Source organism: Leucopleurus acutus (assembly GCF_964270905.1).
Source record: "Leucopleurus acutus genome assembly, chromosome: 15".
In the NCBI taxonomy this organism is placed as follows: Eukaryota; Metazoa; Chordata; class Mammalia; order Artiodactyla; family Delphinidae; genus Leucopleurus; species Leucopleurus acutus.
This window is the reverse complement of record NC_139157.1, coordinates 47,970,086-47,995,002: the sequence shown is the minus strand read 5'-3', so window position 1 is coordinate 47,995,002 and position 24,917 is coordinate 47,970,086. Positions and strand designations below refer to the sequence as shown.

Here is a 24,917-nt window from a genome sequence, read left to right as displayed (position 1 = left end):
CAAACTCATCAGATTCTTTTCCTCTACTGATCTTAAATAATTTTCCACTGTCACCACATTAGGATAAAAACAATGGAAGAGTTTACCATCTGAGACTATATCCCTGGATTTTATCTATAGCCTCTTTCTACATTCTCTACTCTCTGTACATAGTAGTTCAGCAAAGCCAGTCAGTTCAAACAAATCTTTGTACCCTATCAAATTCCCTTAAATATTACAAAAAATTATATACAGTTGAGGTAAACTACCATAATTCTTTCTTCCCTTTACATGACAAGGTTTAATACTAACATAAGAACTTAGGAGTTGGCAGAGCCCACATAATTTAAGTGCTACTAATGTATGTGTATGTGAGGAATCACTAATTAAAAGGTAACATGGTTTAGTTTCCAATAGTTATTATAAAGATTAAGCTAAACCTCTCTCCTTCTCTAACATATCCATTGGTACTATTTCTGCCTTCTGCAGCAACATAAAATAACTCTACTTTTTCTTCTTCATGGTATCTCTTTCATGGATATGAAGATAGTTCTTAGTTTCTTCAGTTACTTCTCATAGGGCATGATTTCCCAAATGACCAGGTCATTCTCTAGATAAAACTCAATGAACTGAATTCTTGTTTTCTGATTGAAGCTGAAGGAGCAGCACCAGAGTTACATTTCCTTTTCCCCTTTACATGGAAAGATTTTAGCCCCTACTATTTAACTCCATAATCAGGATCTAACACCTTCCCAACACCCACCTTGCAGCTTTATGAAAAATTAGAAGCAGGATTATTGCTATTGAAGGAAATGAGTACACATGTCATGTGACTATACCCAATTCTAATATTAATAATACAGAGATCATAATGAAGTAAAAAATAGCAAAAATTGCTGAGGTGTGGTAGGTTCAGCTTTCTTGAATACTGTCAGCAGCATGCTAATTGCTACAGCTCATGTTGTAATTAATATATATGAAGAGCCTTAAATTTTTCAGTAATCCTACTTCGAGAGCTGTAAGTAAAAATTCCAAAATAGAAGAAATGCTTTATGAAGAAGATACTAATCACATAATTATGTATAGTAGCAAAACAGAGAGCAACCTTTCTGTCCAGTAATAATCACATGATAGAGTATTATGCAGCCATTAAAATGATGCTTCAACAGACTCAAATTTAGAAAATGTTTACATTATAATGGTAAGTGAATCAATTTCAATGCAATATTGTGACTACAGTAAGAACATTTCATAAAACAAAATAAAAGCTATACTTTAAAAAAGTAAGAAAACACATTAAAATATTAATAGTGGCTGTTACTAGGTAGAGAAATGGTGTAATTTTTATTTCTTCTTTTATACTTCCTAAATTTTCTACAGTGAATACACAGTTTTTAATTTAAAAAAAGATTGTTTTTCAAATATCATGACTATCATCCTTTTATTTCAGCTGCAGAACAAGTGTCAAAGTTGGACAACAACTAATAGCAACACAGAGTAAATGACTAGCACATGATAAATTAACTGGGAATTAAAAAGATGTGTAAGGCTGAGGAGAAAATATAGATCAATGAAAAAATATACCATAATCACTACTGGTAAAGTCAAAGCCTCCAAAATAATGGAAACTAATGTCTAAGGATTATATATTCATATATTCTGGCAGTGAAATAAAAAGAAAGAGTTCCATTCATGTTAAAAGGCCACATGTGGGTACTGGGCAAAACAGAACAGCAAAACTATGTTTTAGGAAGTATGGGGGTAAGGTAGGGGGAGGTATTTTCTGCCCTTTACTTCAAGTCCTCAGAGGAGGGAACAACTTCTACTCTATATTTCTGATGACTTTTTCTCACCCCTTTCTTAAATGGACTCCTGCAGAAATTACTGCCAATCTTCGGGTAAAAAGCCCAGCACTCACTGTCTCTTTCACTAGGGTCAGGAGCATGGTGGTGCTCAAGGTCAGTGCATACATGCAGGGTGGCCTCTTGCCTTAGTTGGCACTTCATATCTCTTTCCATCATTTAGACTAAGCAGGGTCTGCCTCAGCAGTCCTAGCCATTCTTCTCTGCTTCTGACTGGATGTCTGAAATGAACTGCCTCTCTCTGCAACTGATTAGGAAAAGGGATCAAAGAAACGGGGGCAGGACCAAAAGCCATCACTTAAACTTCCTGGATTAAGCCATGTTCCCCAACTGAGCTCTTATCAGATATGTTCTATATCTTGATGAAGCAGGCAGGACAGGATACCTACTTAACTACTGGTTTACAAATAGGCCAGTGCTGTGATTCCTTCAGATTTTGCTATTGGCCGTGTGTGTGTGTGTGTGTGTGTGTGTGTGTGTGCATTTGTCTCTCTGTTTACCACTTCTCTGAAAAGATTCTTGAAAGAAGAGATAAGGGGAACCAAAATCCATATTGCACCCCAATAACTATACAAACTAACAATAGTAACAATATGATTGAAGATGTTGGCAACATGAAAAGAGAGTGGTATGTAATAGAAACAACTTAAAATAATCTTCATTTAGAGATATATCATAGGAGTATTTAAAACATATGCATGCTTATTTTCAAACACTTTCTAAAAATGAAGTTTTTAAAATTATGAAAGTTTACCATTTTAGAAATAAATACCATCTTTAAAATGATAATTATACTTTTATAAGTATTATGTATTAAGTATTATGACATCCTTCTTAATTTGGCATCATGTCATAGTGAGCCTCTAATCCTTAATGTTGATGCAGTGCAAAATAATAGTAGATCCAAGACCAACACTGATCAACTTAAATAAATTTCTCTAGGTGCAACTGTCCAGCTAGTTAGTGAATTTTCTTAATATCTCCATAATTATAAATTGTTTTCACAATGATATACTTACAAATACAATATCACAGCCAAAAAAGTAGTAGTCAGGTACCAAATGTTGTTACATACATTATAATTATTCAGAGCAACCCAAGGGGAAAAAATAATTCTGATTACCTGGGCTTTTCTGGTACATCAGAAGGATTACTGCAAAATGGTTCCTGGTAAATAGTTTCTGAAAGGTCATGATCCAACAAAGTTGCCATAATTTCTTCCCTGCTTGGTGGGGACATAAGTGGTTTCAGAATGTGAGCAGTTCGAGGGGTGAAACTGCCATTTTTAGATTGTGAGGGAGAGCTGGTAGACCTTGGTGAACTATCAGGAGTTGGTGTCAACATATCATTGTTTCTTGAAACATACAATTCCAAATCTTCAGAGGCTGCATCTACAAGTTCACCATCAGGGGAAGATAGTATTGTAGTAAAAGAGGTATTGACTGCATCAAGAGACTGTCCCATTTCTTTTCTGGTATGACTTTGAATCCAGTCTGAATTGCCTGGCTGTGAGAGGCTAAGAAACACTTCTTTGCTTACTGAACTCCTATTCAATCTAGATTTTTCATTTAGACAATCCTCTGACTGCTGGACACAGAAAGACTCCATTATTGAATTAGGCCGAGTTGTTAGAGGATGAAAGGTATTTTTCCACTGATTGTGGCGATGATTCTCATTGCTATCTATGGATGATTTCTCAAATAATTCAGGACTTAGAGTACCAGATCTAATCCATGAGGTTGAGTCTGAGGCATGATGTTTGTCTTCATCACACTTCTGGTTATCATGACCTAAAAATTCAGTTTTTTCTACAGTTTGTCCTGGGAAAAGATCCTGAACTGCATCACTCAGGAACTTTTGAGGCAAATTCTGATCAGCTGGGACAAACTGACTTCCAGAATAAAAGCTACAAAATCCAGTTTGACCTATTGTATTAATATCAAAATTATAATTATGTTCAGGAGACAAGCTATCTTCAAGTGAATAACAACTTTCAAATCCTGGATCTGAAAAAAAGATGGGACTATCATCCGATAGGGAGTTATCCAACTGGCCAGAGGCTGGTAAATTTAGAGAGTCTACTTTAAGAAGTTTGGGAATTTTTTCTTTAGGTTTTGTACTTCTGGGAGTTCGAGGTTTTCTTGGAGATGTTACTGATCGTGTTCGTTTAATTGATTTGTTATGCTCAAGGGAATGAGAGATATTTTTGTTTGGTTGCTGTTTATTAGATAATGGGTCTTGCATACTATTTGCATTCTGTGCTTTCTGCTGTCTTTTCTGTAACAATTCCTTTAGAACTGCCAGTCCAGACTGTCCTTCACCAAACGTTGAAGGTGTTGACATATTTCGATTTCTACACTGAGAAAGTGCTTTGGTTTGTGAAATTGCTTCTGACAATGACCTTTGCTTTACCCTTTCAGGTTTAAAATTTGACATATCTAAAATAAAGCCCCTTTGTTTTTGCTCCCATGTTATTTGTTTGATTGGGCTTCTCAAGGAAGTTACAAAGCAATTATTAGGCATCTGACTTTCCTCTGAAGCTGCTTTACCTGGAGAACAAATTTCACTGTGCTTTGACTGTTCTGCCATGCACACAGTCTGCTGCTGACTGTCTTTGCAATGCAAAAAATTAGGGGCATACGTCTGGTCTGGCTTTGATTCTACGGAATTACGATATTCGTTTAACTTTCCAAGAGATGACAAATAGTTTTTTTGTACATTTGCATTCTCTTCTATCTTTGGAGACATGATACCAGAAGACATCTGTGTATTCTGTGCTACCTGAGACAAATGGTTTGAAAGGTCAAATATATTTTTTTGAATCAAGGTTGATTCTTTTAGAGTAAACATAGCATTTTGATTATGAGACCGCTGAACATTAATTTTTGAGATTCCAGGTCCCAAAGAACTACAAACAACTGATGAATGCAAATCATCTTGTGGACTGGGGAATGCTTGCAAATCTACAGGCTTCTTGCTTTCTAGGAAAGAAGAAAAGCAGCCAGATAAATTCTGTTGTGCATGAATTCCAGTGGGGAGAGGAGCAGAAAGGGGATGATCTATAGCAGAGCCCATTAGTGACACATCTTTCTGTTTAAAAAGTAGTTGAGAGCCTCCAGAACTATTTGAGGCCTCAGACACATTCTGATGTTTCAGCACAAACTTAACTTCAGCACCAGCCTGAGATTTTAGTTTTTCATCTTTTAGTGTTATGTGCTTTCTTGGTGTAGTTTTCTCATTTACTTTTTGTTTCTGTTTTGCTTTTGGTTTCTTTTTTCCATCATCTGCTAGTTTATTTGTCTGATTTCGTTTGTTCCTTTTCTTAGTAACTACAGAGGGATTAACAAGCTTTGTTTTTGATTTCTTAACCTGCGTTCTTGCTCGACTATTTTTTCCTATACGGGAATTAACAGTCTTGCTATTATATGCATTAGGACCCTTAAAAAGCATTGCTTCTTTATTGGCAGCAGCCATAATTTCTTCAGCTCTTGGATCTGTGGGAGACCAGCAGCGAGGTGGAGAAGAGTTTATGGGACTTGTGCTTCTCTCAGAAAGAAAACCTAGTTTAGACATAACATCACTATAATTTAAGTCACAGTCTTCGGTTTCAGCATTATAAGATGGTGAGGGAGGAGAAAGAATAGCATGTGACCGTTTTTTCCTGAAAGACAAAGTTCTTTTAATATTTTCACTGTTTGTCCTTTGTTGCTTACCAGTTTTTTTCTTAGCAGACTTATGTTTTGATTTTCTTCTGTGACTTTTCTTTGGTGTTAGTGGATAAATAGGATATTTGGTTGCAGGGGAGTCAGGAACTTTTGGCCAAAAATCCTTCAAAGGTGCAAGCTTTTTATACAGTTCCATTTTTTCTTCTGTTAATATTACTTGTTTTTCTTTAGAGTCTATTTTTCCTAGCTTTACAAGCATATTTTTCCTCCCTCTAAATCTATTAATGATAATATACTTTATGATGACAGGGGGCAGCTTTTTAGACATTTTTCTGCGTTTTCGAGATTTGAGAGTTCCATCTAAACTTTCACCAATTTCCATGGGATGAGGTAGGCTAATTTTTGAGTTGTGTGTTATAAAACTTGACTCACTATCTTCATTCTCATAATTTACCTTGCGTTTGGCTCTAAGTGTGTATTTATTTCCATACAGTCCAAAGGACTGCTCAGTTTCTAAGGCTCCTTCTCCAAAGTGACAGTCTACAAAACCGTCTGTAGATGTTTTATTTTCAAAAGCTCCACGGCTGGCCTTAATTAAATCACTGGCCAATACGTTATCCTTCTCAGAATTACTATTACAAGGATTATTTTGTATACAATTATCTTTTGAGGATCCAGTCTCAGTAGTTCCGGCAGAATTCTCTCGATGACCTACAAGCTTCTTTTTATTCATTTTTAACCGGGACTGTTTATTGCTAGGATGTAGTTTATATGTGACAGGAGAGAGTTTTTGTGGCCTACTGAGACAATTAGAAAGAACAACACTGGGAAAAAACATATAATGTGCTGCTTGCTGGCTGAGGCTTGGTTTTTCTGGTTTATGTTCTTGAAATTCTTCATATCTAATTTTAAGTTTATTTAGTCCACTTTCATCAGCAATGCTATCAAGAGAATGCACCATAGTTCTATTCTCCCCTGAGCATGATAGCAATTCACAATTTTCAGTCAGTGATGAAGGGAATAAACTATTCAGAGCTGTACTGTTTCCTTTTTCATTTCCTTCAGAGGATAATTTACTTTTTGAATGATTTAAGTCAGAAAAGTTGAAAGAATTTTTGCCCAATGTATTTTCGTTAGTGTGACGGTTCATATGTATAAAAGGGGCATCCTTATCAATTTTTCTAATGTTTGTATACTTTCTACTTGGTACTTGTCTTGTGACAGATGGAATATCTTCTTCATAATCAAAAATACTACTTTCACAGGAAGATACTGGGAGGACATCTTTCTTACTACTCTCTTTATGAGAGTTTTCTGAATGGACAGTACTGCTTAAAGACCCAGGGTATTTCATAGAGTAAGTGCTTTCATTTGCAAAAGAAGCAACTGAATGATCTAGACTTTTCTCTAGGTTGTTTGGCTGTGAAAGGTCTTCAATTAAATCTTCCTTGTTCAAAACATGGGAAGAAAGGGCACTTGTGTGTTTACACTGAAAGGTAATCTTAGCGGAAGATGGGGGTTCTAATGTAGCAGCATCTTTGTGAAAGATGGAAGGTTTTACTGATAGCTTGCTTGTTGCAATCACAGAAGAGTGGGTTCTAGAATTTTCATTGTTCAGTGGATTGTCTGAAATGGGGGAAAAAAGAATTTACTTCACTTCCACCCTTTTAATTTTTAAAATATTTTCCCGTACCATGATACTATCACCATGAAAGAAATTATATGAAATTAAATTCGTATGTTTAAAACAGTTATCTCAACAAAAAGGTCATTCCTATCATTAGGATAATACCATAATCTAAAAAATCAAGAGTCAGTTACATTTGATTAGTAGTCATTATTTTAAACACATATTTCTTTGATCAGAAATAGATGATATCAATATTCATGCCTTTTGGGAGAATAAGGGGAAAAATACTGTCACCTTCAAAATTTTCCATAAAGTAACATGTCTTTGCATTATCACTTCAAATAAGCTGAGCATATTTCTTATAGTTTCCTATGCTACTTAAATGTTATGACGATAAACTAATTAAAGTTTATAAAGCTCTAAATCAGTGATTAATAAACGCTATACTCTTAGAAATGAGAAAAAATCATATATCTACATTCTCTCAAAAGAAATCATCCTGCAGAAGGACAAAATCTAACAGTATTGTCATAGCCTCACTTAGCCAACTATGTAGAGAGTGTGATTATATTTTTCAAAATCAAATATATTTTCTGTCCCTAAATAATGAAATACAGTAGACTACTTTACTTACCACTATTTTCATCTGCAGTTCCATCTAACTGAGGTATAGAAAGATTGGCTAGAAGCAAACTGTTATTACTCCATTCCATTTCTTCTTCTGAAGATGAATCATCTTCTTCTGTTGAGCTTCTATGGGTATTTCTGCACAGTGATCTAGAGAATATTAAGATTCACCAGTGAGTATGAGCCTTAGAAAAAAGCACGTCAGACTCAATTTGCCTAATTTGATCCTATAATAGTAAAACTGAATAAACAGGATCTGAAAATAACTTAAAAAAGAAAAGCAGATTTACTTTGCTTTGGTATCATGCCCTACCAAAAGTTATTGTAAGTAGACTGTATAATCCATTTCATGTGAGCTAGAAGACACCATCATTCCTGTATTCATAGCTCCACAATATCCTGGATTATCATATCTAATTATGTTCTTCCTCATAGTCTCCCCCTCAGCTTATCATTAGATATACACATAACAGCTTGGGTGAGAACCTGGTAATTTCTAAAAAGGTGGCATCCTAGCATATTTTAAGAAGTCTATAAATACACAATCACTACATTATTAATTGGAAAAAATAAACAAAAAGATAGGCAAGGGGGTATTCAGGTCAGGGCTGAAAGAGCAAATAAAAGGGATCAGAGACAGGATAGGAAGCAGTACAGGTGTTGAGTCAATCCCAGCAGTGGCTATAAAGTAGGGCTGCTGAGGAATGCAGATGGACTGTGAAACCCAGATGGATACTCTCCTTAAATTTCATGTCATATTGATTTAAATTTTTCACTAGATCCTAGCTTGATACTTTCCCTTCTCTCTGGTGGGCAAACTTACTTTCTATCCATACCTAATTTTTTCTTTCACTTGTCTTGAAAATTTGAAAATATTGCTTTATTATACATGGAACAGTTTTTCCATTAAGCCTTCCCCAAATCACAAGTTGTCCTAAAATCACTCTTAAGAGATGAAAGAGTTATTAGAGGTCATCTAGTCTAGCTTTCTAAGCAATGCAAAAATCTTATTTTTAACAGACCCTACAATCTCCACTTTTATATTCTCAGTATAAAGGGCTTGCTGTCTCACAGGGTAATCTTTTCTGTTATTAATGGCTCTAATTGTTAGTAATTTTCCTCCTGTATTACACAAAAATCTTTCATTCCTGCCTTTGTGCTATGTAGCCATATGTAGCAAGGTCTATGCCATGTTCCACATGATAACCTTTAAAATATTTGAAGGCATTATCATTTGTTCCACAGTTCCTCTTTAATTAGACCAAACATTATCTATTCTTTCTCCTGTTCTTTAAAAGTGACAGTGTTAACAAATCCTTCTAGTTTTCTTCCTCTTCTTTCCCTTTCCTTTCCTTTTTCAGTATTCTTAAAATATGGTACTCAGGAGGAATATAATATTCAATATACAAGTATCAATAGAATTAAATGACTCCTCTTCTAGACAATATACTTCTATTATTCAATCTCTCTTTAATATACATTTATAAAATGTTCAGGATTGTTTTTCCAAAGTTAACCTGGGGTTGGTTTTCACAGAATTGGTCCAGTCAATGAACACACAAGCATTAATTAATCATGGGATAAACCAGGCCTATTATTTTAAACATGTTGGCACCACTGGGAACAAGGAGATGGTGATTTTATAAAAATGTTGCATATTTGAATGTGTATCTACTTAATATGGGCATGAAAGTATAAATAGCTAAACCAGGTATAATCTAAGAAACTATAGAAGAAATGCTAATAATAGGTTGAAGGTAAAAATCAAATGAACAATATCAAAACAAAACAATGAAAGAACAATGAAGAAAAAAACAAATGGAAGTAAGAAAAATGCATCATGAAATGCCACATGATCAAATAAAAATATCAAACAGTCAACAAATTTAGCTAAAATATAGAAGAAGCAATCCTATTTATTATAGCAAGATTTAAATACATCAATAAATACTATAATTATTTTACTAACAAAATCCAAAATCTGTCAGAATAATAAATGTTACCCCAGGTACAGCTGGTAGACAATAATCAAATTCACTGTTTTGGTAACCATACAACACTACAGATTTATTGTGCTCTTAATAAAGTAAAACTTATGACCTTCCCACAGAAATTGTTAAGCCCAGAATGAATCGTAGGTCTATCTAGTCTATATTTGTGAAGCTGACTGACTGAACATAAAACCTATGACTCTACACTTTATTAGGCATCATCTTTTTAGTTTCAAGATATTTTCGAATCTATATTTTGTCATTCAATGAATTACCAATCTCCAATGTTTCTGACAATCTGAATTCAATCTAGCATGAAACTTGGCACACAGCAGCATTTAAGTGGTTTTTGAATGCAAAATCATGCAAGTTCTCTGTGAACCTACCTAATCAGTCACTATTACCACGTATACTCCTTATCCACAAGGATGCTATGTAAGACTTTGTTAAATATCTGGCTGAAATTAAGATTCAATATGATTATTACATTTCTCTAAGTAACCATATTTAAAATGGATATAAAGGCAGTAGAGCACGACTTGAACTCATGAAGGGTCTTGATATTCTCTGCTTCTCTAAGTGCCCACAAAGTGTTTAATAATCATAAGTATCACCCCTATTATAGGGGAGCAGAACTAGAAGCAAGCAGACCAGTTAAAAAGTGATTTCATAGTATTCCAGATAAATAATAATGAAGGCTTAAACTAGATAGGCTTAACAACTAATAGAGGTGTAAAGGAGAGCAAATTAAATATGACACTGAAGTTACAAACTTCCAGAAGTTGAAGGCAAAGTGGTGTCATTACAGAAATAAGAACCAGAGACACAAGAATAAAGCCATTTTATACCACTGTCTATTATCATTTAGGATTGCTTATGCTCCAAAAGATGTTGTTGTGGTTGAGGAATTTCTGAACAGGGTATTTCATAAAAAGATTTATAAAGTTTATACAGAAAAAAATTGACAAAAATATTTATAGAATAGCTACAAGAAATTGTATGCCTTTCAACCCCCCCTTTTTTTAACAGATTAGGAAATATCAGCAAAAGGAATTTTTATGACACTGTTGAGGGTCAAATCTATCAGGAAATAGAACATTGATTCTGTCTGGCTCAGGTAAAATTAGGTCTTCAAAGGTCAAGGAGCTGAGTCGTTGACCGATTTAACACTGTGACAGCAAAGGGAACTCAGTATGTGAAACTAGGAAGGAAGTATGAAACAATATTTCACAGGTTTGGAATTTCCTACTCACAGAATAAAAATGGAATTCTTTGTAGAAGCATACTGTGAAAATATAGAAGAGAGGGTTCTGATATAAACTCAGATAACAGGAGATGGTATCAGAAAATTTATTTTTTTATATTAGGTAATGTTGAGAAACTAGAGCTATATTACATATATACTTATAATACTATATATGTATATATGTAATACATATGTGTGTAAACATGATATATAGGTTAATCTCATTCATCTTTCAAAAACAGACTTTAGAAGTTTTAGTACTGCCTACAGAAGTTTGAAGTAGAGGCACACTCAGTGTTTTAAGCTCAGAGGCCCAATTTTTTTCCACACACAGAGCATACATTTCAGGGGCAGACTCAAATCAATCAAGCTCACAAGAAACTGATTTAGAAAAACACACTGCCAAGGAGAGTGGCCAAGATGGCAGAGTAGAAGGACACTAAGCTCACCTCCTCTCACGAGCATACCAAAATCATAACTAACTGCAGAACAATCATTGATGAAAAAGACAGGAACGCACCAGAAAAGATCTTCTACAATTAAAGACATAAAGAAGGAACCACAGTGAGTTGCGTATGAGGGGCAAACTTGCAGTATAATCAAGTCCCATACCGCTTGGGTGGGGGACCCACAAACTGGAGAATAATTATATTAGAGAGGTTTGAGCCCCATGTCAGCTCCCCCAGCCTAGAGGTCTGGCATTGGAAACAGGAGCCACCAGAGCATTTGGTTTTGAAGGCCAGCAGGGCTTGACTGCAGAGACTCTGCAGGATTGGGGGAAACAGAGACTTCGGTCTTAAACAGTGCACACAAAATCTCACACACACTGGGACCAAGAGCAAAAACAGTAATTTGATAGGAGCCTGGGCCAGACCTACCTGCTGGTCTGGGAGGGTCTCCTGGGGAAGCAGGGGGTAGCTGTGTCTCACCCTGGGACACAGGCACTGGTGGCAGACATATCGGGGAGCATTCAACTGTGTGAACTCTCCTGGAGGTTGACATCTTGGCACCAAGACCTAGGCCCACCCAATAGCCTTTAGGTTCCAGTGCTGGGACGCCTCAGGCTGAACAACAAACTGGGTGGGGACATAGCCCCATCCATCAGCAGACAGGCTGCATAAGGACTTCCTGAGCCCACAGCCACCTCTAGACGAGCCGCTAAACACAGCCCTGCCCACCAGAGGGTCAAGACCGAGCTCCAACCACCAGTGGGCAGGCACTGGCCCCTCCCAACAGGAAGCCTGTACAAGCCTCCAGACCAGCCTCACACACTGGGAGGCAGACACCAGAAGCAAGAAAACTTCAAGCAAGACCAAGTCTGCAAATGCAGACTAGACACTACCCTGGGACCACCTGGACCTGGGCCCTTGAGTGATGAGAGGGGAGTGCACTGCTGGGATGCATACAACATCTCCTACAATGGGACACTTCTCCAAGGTTGAGAAACGTAACTAACCTACCACATACATAAAAATACAAATAGCAATTTAGAAAAAATGAGAAGACAGAGGAATATGTTTCACATGAAGGAAAAAGATAAAACCCCAGAAGAAGAACTAAGTGACGTGGAGATAGGCAGTCTACCTGAGGAAGAGTTCAGAGTAATGATCATAAAGATGATCAAAAAACTCAGGAGAAGAATGGATGCAGATAATGAGAAATTAGAAGTTTTTAAAAAAGAATTAGAAAATATAAAGAGCAATCAAAGAGAATTGAAGAATATAATAACTGAAAAGAAAAAAACACAAGAAGGAATCAACAGTGGACTAAATGAGGAAGAAAAATGGATCACCGAACTGGAAGACAAAGTACTGGAAATCACTGCTGCTGAACAGAAAAAAGAAAAAAAAACAAAAAAGACATGAGGACAGTTTAAGAGACCTCTAGGACAACATCAAGAGTGCTAATTTTTGCATTATAGGGGTCCAGGAGGAGAAGACAGAGAGCAAGAGCATGAGAGAATATTTGAAGAGAACAGGATTAACCCAAGGAGGAACACACTGAGACACACAGTAATCAAACTGACAAAAATTAAAGATAAAATATTAAAAACAACAAGGGAAAAAGCAACAAATAACATACAAGGGTACTCCCATAAGGCTATCAGCTGATTTTTCAGCAGAAACTCTGCAGGCCAGAAGGAAGTGGCACAATATACTTAAAAGTGATGAAAGAGAAAAACCTACACCCAAGAATACTCTACCCAGCAAAGTTCTTTGATTTGACAGAGAAATCAAAAGCTTTATAGACAAACAAAAGTCAGAAGAATTCAGCACCACCAAACCAACTTTACAACAAATGCTAAAGGAACTTCTCTAGGCAGAAAAGGCTACAACTGGAAAAAAGAAAATGACGAAATGGAAAAGCTCACTGGTAAAAGCAAACATACAACAAAGATAGGAAATCATCCACACACAAAGCTAGTAGGGAGGTTAAAAGACAAAAGTAGTAAAATCAGTTGTATCCACAATAAGCAGTTAAGGTATACATAAAACAATTACATGTAAAATATAATATCAAAAATAGTAATCATGACAGGAGGAGAGTACAAATACAGAGTGTATCTAAAATGCATTTGAAATTAAGAGATCAGCAACTCAAAATAAGCATGTATGTATACAGACTGCTATACAAAAACCTCATGGTAACCACAAAACAAAAAAACTATAATATACACACAAAAAAGAAAAAGGAATCCAAACGTAACACTAAAGACAGTCATCAAATCACAAGAGAACAAAAGAAAGGGGAAAAAAAGACCTACAAAAACAAATCCAAAACAATTAACAAAATGGCAATAAGAACATATATATCAGTGAATACCTTAAATGAAAGCGGACTAAATGCTCTAACCAAAAGACACAGACTGGCTGAATGGATACAAAAACAGGACCTGTATATATGATGCCTACAAGAGACGCACTTCAGATCCAGAGACACATACAGACTGAAAGTGAGGGTATGGAAAGAGGTATTCCACACAAATGGAAATCAAAGGAAAGCCAGAGTCGCAATACTTACATCAGACAAAATAGACTTTAAAATAAAGATGTTATAAGAGACAAAGAAGGACACTACATAATGATCAAAGGATCAATCCAAGAAGATAAAACAATTACAAATATATATGCACCCAACATAGGAGCACCTCAAAATATAAAGCAAATGTTAACAGGCATAAAAGGAGAAATTGACAGGAACAGAATAATAGTGGGGGACTTTAACACCTCACTTTCATCAATGGACAGATCATCCAGACAGAAAACCAGTAAGGAAACACAGGCCTTAAATGACATACTAGACCAGATGCACTTAACTGATATATATAGGGCACTCCATCCAAAAGCAACAGAATACACATTCTTCTCAAGTGCACATAGAACATTTTCAAGGATATATCACATAATAGACCACAAAGCAAGCCTTGGTAAGTCTGAGAAAACTGAAATCATATCCAGCATCTTTCCCAACCACAACACTATGAGGTTAGAAATCAACTACAAGAAAAAAACTGCAAAAAACACAAACATACAGAGGCTAAAAGATATGCTACTAAACAACCAATGAATCACTGAATAAGTCAAAGAGGAAATCTAAAAATATCTAAAGTCAAATGCAAATACTACGATCCAAAACTTATGGGATGCAGCAAAAGCAGTTCTAAGATAGAAGTTTATAACGATAACCATACAAGCTTACCCCAGGAAACAAGAAAAATCTCAAATAAACAACCTAATCTTACACCTAAATTAAGTAGAGAAAGAAGAACAAACAAAACACAAAGTTAGTAGAGGGAAAGAAATCATAAGGATCAGAGCAGAAATAAAGGAAATAGAGACTAAAAAAACAATAGAAAAGATCAATGAAACTAAGAAGCTGGTTCTTTGAAAAGATAAACAAAATCGATAAACCTTCAACCAGATTCATCAAGAGAAAAAGGGAGAGGGCCCAAATCAATAAAATCAGAAATGAAAAAGGAGAAGATACAACTGACACCACAGAAATACAAAGGATCATAAGAGACTACTACAAGAAACTACTCGCCAATAAAATGGACAACTTAAAAGAAATGGAAAGACTTCCCTGGTGGTCCAGTGGCTGGGACTCCACACTCCCAACACAGGGGGCCCAGGTTCAATCCCTGGTCATGGAACTAGATCCCACATGCCGCAACTAAGACCTGACGCAGCTAAATAAATAAATAAATAATTTTTTTAAAAAAGAAATGGAAATAGAAAATATGAGCAGACCAATTACCAGTATTGAAATTGAGTCAGTAATTTAAAAACTCTCAAGAAACAAAAGTCCAGGACCAGATGGCTTCACTGGTGAATTCTACCTAATATTTAGAGGAGAGTGAACACCCACCCTTCTGAAACTACTCCAAAAAGCTGCAGAGGAAGGAATGCTTTCACACTCGTTCTATGAGGCCACCATCACCCTGATACAAAAACCAGACAAAGATATCACATAAAAAGAAAATTATAGGCCAATATTACTGATGAACATAGGTGCAAAAATCCTCAATAAAATACTTGCAAGCTGACTCCAACAATACATTAAATACCATACACCATGATCAAGTGGGATTTACCCCAGGGATGCAAGGATTTTTCAATATATGCAAATCAATCAATGTAATACACCACATTAACCAACTGAAGAATAAAAATCATGATCATGATCAAAAAATATGATCATCTCAATAGATGCAGAAAAAGCTTCTGATAAAATTCAACATCCATTTATGATAAAAGCTCTCCAGAAAGTTGGCATAGATGGAACACACCTCAACAAAATAAAGGCCATATATAACAAACCCATACCTAACGTCATACTAAATGGTTAAAAGCTGAAAGCATTTCCTCTAAGATCAGGAACAAGACAAGGATACTCACTCTTGCCACTTTTATTCAACATAGTTTTGGAAGTCCCAGCACAGCAATCAGAGAAGAAAAAGAAAAAAAGGGATTCAAATTGGAAAAGAAGTAAAACTGTCACTGTTTGCAGATGACACGATGCTATACATAGAAAATCCAAAAGACGCCACCAAAAAACTACTAGAGCTCAACAATGAATTTGGTAAAGTTGCAGGACACAAAATTAACACCAGAAATCTGTTGCATTTCTATAGGCTTACAATGAAAGATCAGATAGAGAGGACTTGCCTGGGGGCACAGTGGTTAAGAATACGCCTGACAATGCAAGGGACACGGGTTTGATCCCTGGTCTGGGAAGATCCCACATGCTGCAGAGCAACTAAGCCCATGCACCACAACTACTGAGCTTGTGCTCTGGAGCCCGTGAGCCACAACTACTGAAGCCCGCATGCCTACAGTCTGCGCTGCACAACAAGAGAAGCCACCGCGATAAGAAGTCTGCGCACTGCAACAAAGAGTAGCCCCCGCTTGCCACAACTAGAGAAAGCCCACTCACAGCAACAAAGACCCAAAAATAAATAAATTAAATAAATAAATTTATATATTTTTAAAAAAAGATCAGAAAGAGAAATTAAAGAAACAACCCCATTTACCAGCACAGCAAAAAGAATAAAATACCTAGGAATAAACCTACCTAAGGAGGCAAAAGACCTGTACTCCAAAAAATATGATGCTGATGTAAGAAACTGAAGATGACACAAACAGCTGGAAAAATACACTGTGTTCTTGGATTGACAGAATCAATGTTGTTAAAAATGACTATACTACCCAAAACAATCTACAGATTCAATACAATCCCTACCAAATTACCAATAACATTTTTCACAGAACTGGAACAAAAAACTTTAAAATTTGTACGGAAACACAAAGGACCCCAAATAGCCAAACAATCTTGAGAAGGAAGAACAGAGCTGGAGGAATCAGGCTCCCTTACTTCAGAGTATACTACAAAACTACAGTAATCAAAACAGTATGGTACTGGCACAAAAACACACACACAGATCAATGGTACTGGACAGAAAGTCCAGAAATACACTCATGCACTTAAGGTCAATTAATCTACAACATAGGAGGCAAGAATATACAACAGAAGACTTCCCTGGTGGCACAGTGGTTGAGAGTCTGCTGGCCGATGCAAGGGACACAGGTTCGTGCCCTGGTCTGGGAAGAACCCACATGCCGTGGAGCAGCTGGGCCCATGAGCCATGGCTGCTGAGCCTGCGCGTCTGGAGCCTGTGCTCCACAACGGGAGAGGCCACAACAGTGAGAGGCCCGCGTACCGCAAAAAGAAAAAAAAAAAAAAAAAGAATATACAACACAGAAAAAGGCAGTCTCTTCAACAAGTGGTGCTGGGAAAACTGGACAGCTACATGCAAAAGAATGAAATTAGAACATTCTCTACACCATTTACAAAAATAAACTCAAAATGGATCAAAGACCTGAATGTGAGACTGAATACTATAAAACTCCTAGAGGAAAACATAGCACAGTCTTTGACATAAATTGCAGCAAAATTTTTTTGGATCCATCTCCTAGAGTAATAGAAATAAAAACAAAAATAAACAAATGGGACCTAACTAAACTTAAAAGCTTTTGCACAGCAAAGGAAACCACAAACAAAATAAAAAGACAACCTACGGAATGGGAGAAAATATCTGCAAATGATGCGACCAACAAGGGCTTAATTTCCAAAATATACAAACAGCTCATGCAGCTTAATATAAAAAAAAACAACAACAGGGCTTCCCTGGTGGTGCAGTGGGTTAAGCATCTGCCGGCCAATGCAGGGGACACAGGTTCAAGCCCTGGTCCAGGAATATCCCATGTGCCATGGAGCAACTAAGCCCATGCCACAACTACTGAGCCTGCATTCTAGAGCCCGCGAGCCACAACTACTGAAGTCTGCGTGTCTAGAGCCCGTGCTCTGCAACAAGAAAAGCCACCACAACGAGAAGCCTATGCAACACAACAGTAGCCCTCACTCACCGCAACTAGAGAAAGTCCACACGCAGCAACGAGGACCCAATGCAGCCATAAATAAAAAATTTAAAATAAAATAAAAGGAATAAACGTTTTAAAAGAAATTTTAAAAACCAAACAATCCAATCAAACAATCGCAGAAGACCTAAACAGACATTTCTCCAAAGAAGACATACAGATGGCCAACAGGCACATGAAAAGATGTTAAATATCACTAATTGTTGGAGAAATCCAAATCGAAACTACAATAAGGTATCACTTCACAGCAGTCAGAACTTCCATCATTAAAAAGTCTACAAATAATAAATGCTGCAGAGGGTGTGGAGAAAAAGGAACCCTCCTACACTGTTGGTGGGAATGTAGATTGGTGCAGCCACTATGGAGAACAGTATGGAGGTGGTTTAAAATACTAAAAATAGAGCTACCATATGATTCTGCAATCCCACTCCTGGACATATATCTGGAGAAAACTCTAGTTCAAAAAGATACATGCACCCCAATGTTCAGAGCAGCACTATTCAGAATAGCCAAGACATGGAAGCCATCTAAGTGTCAATCGACAGATGAATGGGGAAAGAAGATGTGGGATAAATATATACACACACACACACACACACACACACACACACACACACACACACACACACACACACGTGTATACATATATATGAATATTACTCAGCCATAAAAAAGAATGAAATAATGCCATCTGCAGCAGCATGGATGGACTAAGTCAGACAGAGAAAGACAAATATCATATAATATCACTTATATGTGGAATCTAAAATGTGATACAAATGGGGACTTCCCTGGTGGTCCAGTGGGTAAGATGCCACACTCCAAATGCAGGGGGCCCAGGTTTGATCCCTGGTCAGGGAGCTAGATCCCACATGCCATAACTAAGAAGTCTGCATGCCATAACTAAGACCCCGTATGCTGCAACTAAAGATCCTGCATGTCACAACGAAGATCCTGCGTGCCGCAACTAAGACCCAGCACAGCCAAAATAAATAAATAAATTTTAAAAATATGATATGAATGAATTTATTTACAAAACAGAAAGACTCACAGACATAGAAAACAAACTTATGGTTACCAAAGGGGACAGTGGAGGGGAGGGGAGATTAGGAATTTGGGATTAACATATACGTACTACTTTATGTAAAACAGATAAATAATAAGGGCCTACTGTATAGCACAGGGAACTATATTCAATATCTTATAATAATCTATAATGGAAAAGAATCTGAAAAAGAATATATATATATAAAAAACTGAATCACTCTGCTATACATCTGAAACTAACACAACATTGTAAATTAACTATACTTAAAAGAAAAGGTTAAAATGTAAAAAGGAAAGAAAAAAAGAAAACCACACTGCCATCTTACTCATTTTCTTTGAGAAATGGAACAGAATATCAGTTACTGCTTCTGACATTCATTCATTCATTAATATTTAACTCCTTCGATCTAATCAGACCTAGAAGCCATTCCTTGTCTTCAAGCTGACTCTATATTTGTTGCTCCGACCCATAAGAGTTTAACTCTCAAAGGGCATTCTTTTTTCCTCAAGTTCTGAGATAAGGAGGCACTTCTATTTTGCCCCATTTATGACCCATATATTACTACTGTATATATAGACAGATGATTTCTAAGTTAGGTTTATGAGGAGAGCACAAATTGGAGCAAGGTAATCAAAAGACACAAACTTTGTTATAAGACAAATAAGTACTAGGGATATAATGTACAACACGGTGACTATAGTTACCACTGCTGTATGATACATATGTACATATGTATATATATGCTGTATGTATGATATATATGAAAGTTCTCATTACAAGGAGACAAAAAATTTCCCCCATTTCTTTTTATTGTAATTATATGAGATGATGGATGTTAACTAAACCTGTTGTGGTAATTATTTCATAATATATGCAAATCAAACCATTATGCTGTACATCGAAAATTCATACAGTGGTGTATATCAATTATATCTTGTTAATAATAGAAAAAAATAAAGTTAGGTTTAATCTTTTTAAATGTACCAAAATTTTATTTTGCTTGGAATATAAAGTTTACACACTATTTAAAAGAGATTTCAAAGAAGTCAATTTAGTTTATTAGGTATTTTTTATTATGAATAATAGTAAGAAATAATTTCTGATTAAAGAACAATGATAATGACCAAAGGTAAAGCAACTGAAATAACTAAAAAGTTACCTCTTTTTGGCACAATGTTCTTCAATATTGCTGTCCCATCTCTGAGACATTACTAAACTAAGCTCCATTTCTTCTTTTTCAATCTGTGGTTCATTTTCTTCATCATCACTATTTTGAGGATTTTTACTGTTTCCAAACGAACGACATGATGATGGCATCCTATTTCTTCCCCCCTGATATCCGTCATTTTCCAAACCAGCAAGAAGATGTACCAGAGCCTCATCAGGACTACTGTCCACTATAAAACAAGTGAAGCATCACCAACAAACAACTTAAATTTTCTAAATAATTCAATAATTCACATCCATTATATATAAAACAACAACAAGAACCACAGATGCTGGCACATGCTGAAAGGATATAGCTGGTACAAAGATTTATGTATTGATGTAGTTCTTCCATTAAAGTGTAATATTTGGACCACCTGCATTACACATGATTTTGTGTCCTTAAAAAGAAAATTCCCAGACACCATCTCACACCTACTGAATTAGAATTTCTGATGTAGGGCCCAGGAATTTGCACGTTAACAAGTTGCTCAATCTCTTACTGCACAAGCAAGGTTGAGGAGCACTAAACCAAATATAATCACAAGTGATCAAACTAAATATAAAATATATAATAAATATATGAATTAATGCTAAGGAAGTGCCTTAAAAATGATAATGTGAACACCTTATCCTTCTCTTAAGCTGTATTTAGCTCACAGGACAGTCAAACAAAACCTGTAGTTGCAAAACACGAGAGAGCTTTAAAAGTGATTAATAACATTACTTAAAAACCTTGAAGACCACCACTGAAATATCACCATCATATGCACTAGGGTTGCTAAAATCAAAAACAGATAATAACAAGTGTTGACAAGGATGTGAAGAAATTGGAGCCCTCATACACTGCTGGTCGAATTGTACAATGGTGCAGTTGCTTTGGGGAAAAAAAGTTTGGCAGTTCCTCAAAATGCTAAACACAGAGTTACCAGAGGACCCAGTAATTCCATTCCTAGGTATGTATCCAAGAGAAGTGAAAACATATGTCCACACGAAAACCTATACGTGAATAATCATAGCAGCATTACCCCAATGGCCAAAAAAGTGGAAACAACCCAAATATCCATCAACTGAAAGATGGAAAAATGAAATATGGTATATATCCATATGATGCAACATTATTCAATAGTAAAAAGGAATGCAATACTGACATATACCTCAACATGAATGAATCTTGAAAACATTATGCTAAGTGAAAGAATACAGAAACAAAAGGTTATATAATTCTGTTTATATGAAATGCCGAAAATAGGTAAATCCAGCAAAAGAGAAAATAGATTAGAGGTTGCCAGAGGCTGAGAGGAATGAAAAATGGGAAGTGACTACAAATGGGTATTGCATTTCTTTTTACGGTGATAAAAATGTCCTGGAAAAAAAAAAAAAGTCCTGGAATTACATAGTGGAAATGGTTGCATAAATACCTGAAATGCTAAAAACCACTGAACTGTACATGTTAGAAGGTGAGTTTTACAATATGTGAATTATATCCCAATAAAAGCTATTATTTTTTAAAAAAAGATCATAAAGATGGAGGTTTGTTCTAATCTAGTACACAACCTTTTTCTCTGTAAAATGAGATAATATATTCCCCATTTACTAAACTATTAAGTTTCAGGTTTTCTTTGTTGACATTAAACAAACTGGTTCAATCATGCTACTGGTTCAATCATGCTACCAACTGTAAGGCTACCAACTGTACGGCAAAACTGAAGATATTTGCTTATAAGAGCCATTTTGGCAAAAATCCATTTCTTAAATCTAGAATTGCAGTTAATTTTTCCTGCCTCATACTTTAAAAATGGTTAACATTGGCAAATGATTTATAGATATTTGACTCTCAGATCTCTAACACTGAGATTACATTTTTTGTAACCTTATGCAAGGTGGAATTATATCAGCTGGTGATACATTTGCCTAATATAATGAAATAAGGATATGTCTCTCTTTTTCAATTTCTTTTTTTGTTTTTTATAACTAAAATATAATATAGGTATATATATATCTATTTACTCAGAGAAATGAAACATTTTAGATTATAAACTTCAAATTAATTTTTAAATGTGGTCTTTGGATCATTTCTTTCTACGTAATTCATGTCATTTAAAAAAGAAAAAAGCTACCTACCTCCATAGAAAATGTTCTTGAAATATGACTATGTACAATAATTTTGGTACTGTCCCTAGTCATTCATTTAAAAAAGAAAAAAGCTACCTACCTCCATAGAAAATGTTCTTGAAATATGACTATGTACAATAATTTTGGTACTGTCCCTAGTCATTCAATTAATCTTCCACTCAAATGAAAATGTAAATAACAGAGAGAAGACACTGTAGAGAGGTAGGATAACATTTGATGCTATACCTCATTTGATACAGTAAGAATGGAAAAACGGAAAGTGAGCAAGAAACATAAAATCACTATACCAAGCAAAGCAAGAGGCATGAAGTTCAATGATATCTCACTTTTTGCAAAGAAAATTTAAATAAATTTCTGAAAAATGTCAGTAATTTAGACTAAATTATTGAAATGAAATCTAGCAAATGGTTTACCATATTAATGAAAATGCATTTATGGAGATGCAAAGATACTCAGAAGTAACTGTCATGTTTTCTACATGCTAGTCAAAAATTAACAGCTCGAAAGGAATTGTCCAGGGAAATTCCTGATACTTACCAAGAAAGAATCAATTATGGTATTTTAGTAATGTTCTTAACTTTGGAGAATTTTAATTCAAATTAAGCATATTTCCCCTTAAAACAATATGGTTCTCTTCCAAACAAAGTTAAAAAAAAAAAGAATTATTTTCTTACACAACTATTTTTCAGAAAAAGCTCTGTAGAAAACAAAAAAGAAGCTACTACATCTCATAATGCAAGATTTCATTTTTATACTAAGAATTTATCAAACATGCAATATTAACCTCTTCAAATCAAAGAAAAAAATACCGCCTGACATATGCACTTTTGTTGATATAAGACACTGAAAATTTATGGCACAACTGTTACTTACAGAAAGCTGGTGACTCACTCAGTCTTTGGGTCAAAGGCTGAAAAGTCTGACTGTTTTCCATGAGGTTCAAAATTGCTTCTTCATTAATAAGAGCTTCCTCCACTTTGTGTCTAATATGACCTTAAGAGGACAAAGAGTAAAAAAACATTAAAGTAAATGACCTAAATCTGAAATTTACTGTTTAGAATTTGTATAAATTAGGAAACATTACAATGTAAACCTATTTAAAATTTTGAAGTGTTGCTGACATATGCTAAATAAAACCATAATAAAACTTAATGAAAGCCACAGGAATATCTAACTAGTCATACAGAGTAATTAAAAAAAGAAAAACAAAAAACCCTGAAACTGTGAATCACTAAATATTTACAATATCTTTAGTCTCTAAATCCTACCTAGTATGTACAGACAGTAATATTACTCTGATAAAAATCAATGTACATTAAAATTTGTAAAACGAGTTCTTAGAGGGAAGTGCATAGTGATACAGGACTTCTTTAAGAAAAAAGAAAAAGCTCAAATAAACAATCTAACACATCACCTAGAAGAATTAGAAAAAGAAGAACAAACAAAACCTAAAGTCAGCAGAAGGAAGGAGATAATAAAGATCAGAGAGGAAATAAATAAAATAGAGATTTAAAAAAATAGAAAAAAATCAATAAAACCAAGAGCTGATTCTTTGAAAGCATAAACAAAACTGACAAACCTCTGGCCAGGCTTAGCAAGAAAAAAGAGAGAAGACCCAAATAAACAAAATAAGAAATCAAAGAGGAGAAATCACAACTGATACTGCAGAAATACAAAAAACCGTAAGACAACACTATGAACAATAACACAACCTAGAAGAAATGGACAACCTTCTAGAAACATACAGCCCTCCAAAACTGAAACAGATAACTTGAACAGATCATCTGATCACTAGAAGTGAAACAGAATCTGTAATAAAAAAACTCCCTGCAAACAAAAGTCCAGAACCAGATGTTTCACAGGTGAATTCTACCAAACGCACAAAGAAGAACTTACACCAATCCTTCTCAAACTCTTCCAAAAGATTGAAGAGAAAGGAATACTCCCAAAGACATTCTATGAAGCCACCATTACCCTGATACCAAAACTAGACAAAGACACAACCCAAAAAAGAAAATTACAGGCCAATATCTTTGATGAATATAGATGCAAAAATTCTCAATAAAATATTAGCAAACTGCATCCAACAACACGTAAAAAAGATCATACACCATGACCAAGTTGGATTCATCCCAAGGTCAAAAGGATGGTTCGACATATGCGAATCAATCATTGTGATACACCACATCAACAAACGAAAAGACAAAAACCACATAATCATCTCAATAGATGCAGAAAAAGTATCTGATAAAATTCAACATCCATTCATGATAAAAACTCTTACAAAAGTGGGTATAGAGGGAACATACCTCAGCATAACAAAAGCTATTTATGACAAACCCACAGTCAATATAATAATGATGAAAAGCTGAAAGCCTTCCTGCTAAACTCTGGAACAAGACAAGGATGCCCACTCTCAACATTTCTATTCAACATAGTATTGGAAGCCCTAGCAACAGGAATCATACAAGAAAAAGAAATAAAAGGTATTCAAATTGGTAGGGAAGAGGTAAAATTGTCATTACATGCAGATGACGTGATAGTATATATAGAAAACCCTAAAGACTCCACATAAAAACTACTAGAACT

The 24,917-nt window shown here is 35.4% G+C and overlaps 1 protein-coding gene across 3 annotated transcripts in view; it reads right to left on the bottom strand.

Moving 5' to 3' along the window:
* REV3L (REV3 like, DNA directed polymerase zeta catalytic subunit) overlaps positions 1 to 24,917 on the bottom strand; it is a 187,051-nt gene that overhangs the window by 75,424 nt on the left and 86,710 nt on the right. For all 3 annotated transcript variants that reach the window (XM_082856064.1, XM_082856065.1, XM_082856066.1), the window contains 4 exons: positions 23,202 to 23,321; positions 20,146 to 20,383; positions 7,771 to 7,913; positions 2,965 to 7,132 (listed from right to left, as the gene is read on the bottom strand). In XM_082856064.1, the coding sequence (XP_082712190.1) occupies positions 2,965 to 7,132; positions 7,771 to 7,913; positions 20,146 to 20,383; positions 23,202 to 23,321 (4,669 nt within the window). The remainder of the gene's footprint in view (positions 1 to 2,964; positions 7,133 to 7,770; positions 7,914 to 20,145; positions 20,384 to 23,201; positions 23,322 to 24,917) is intronic.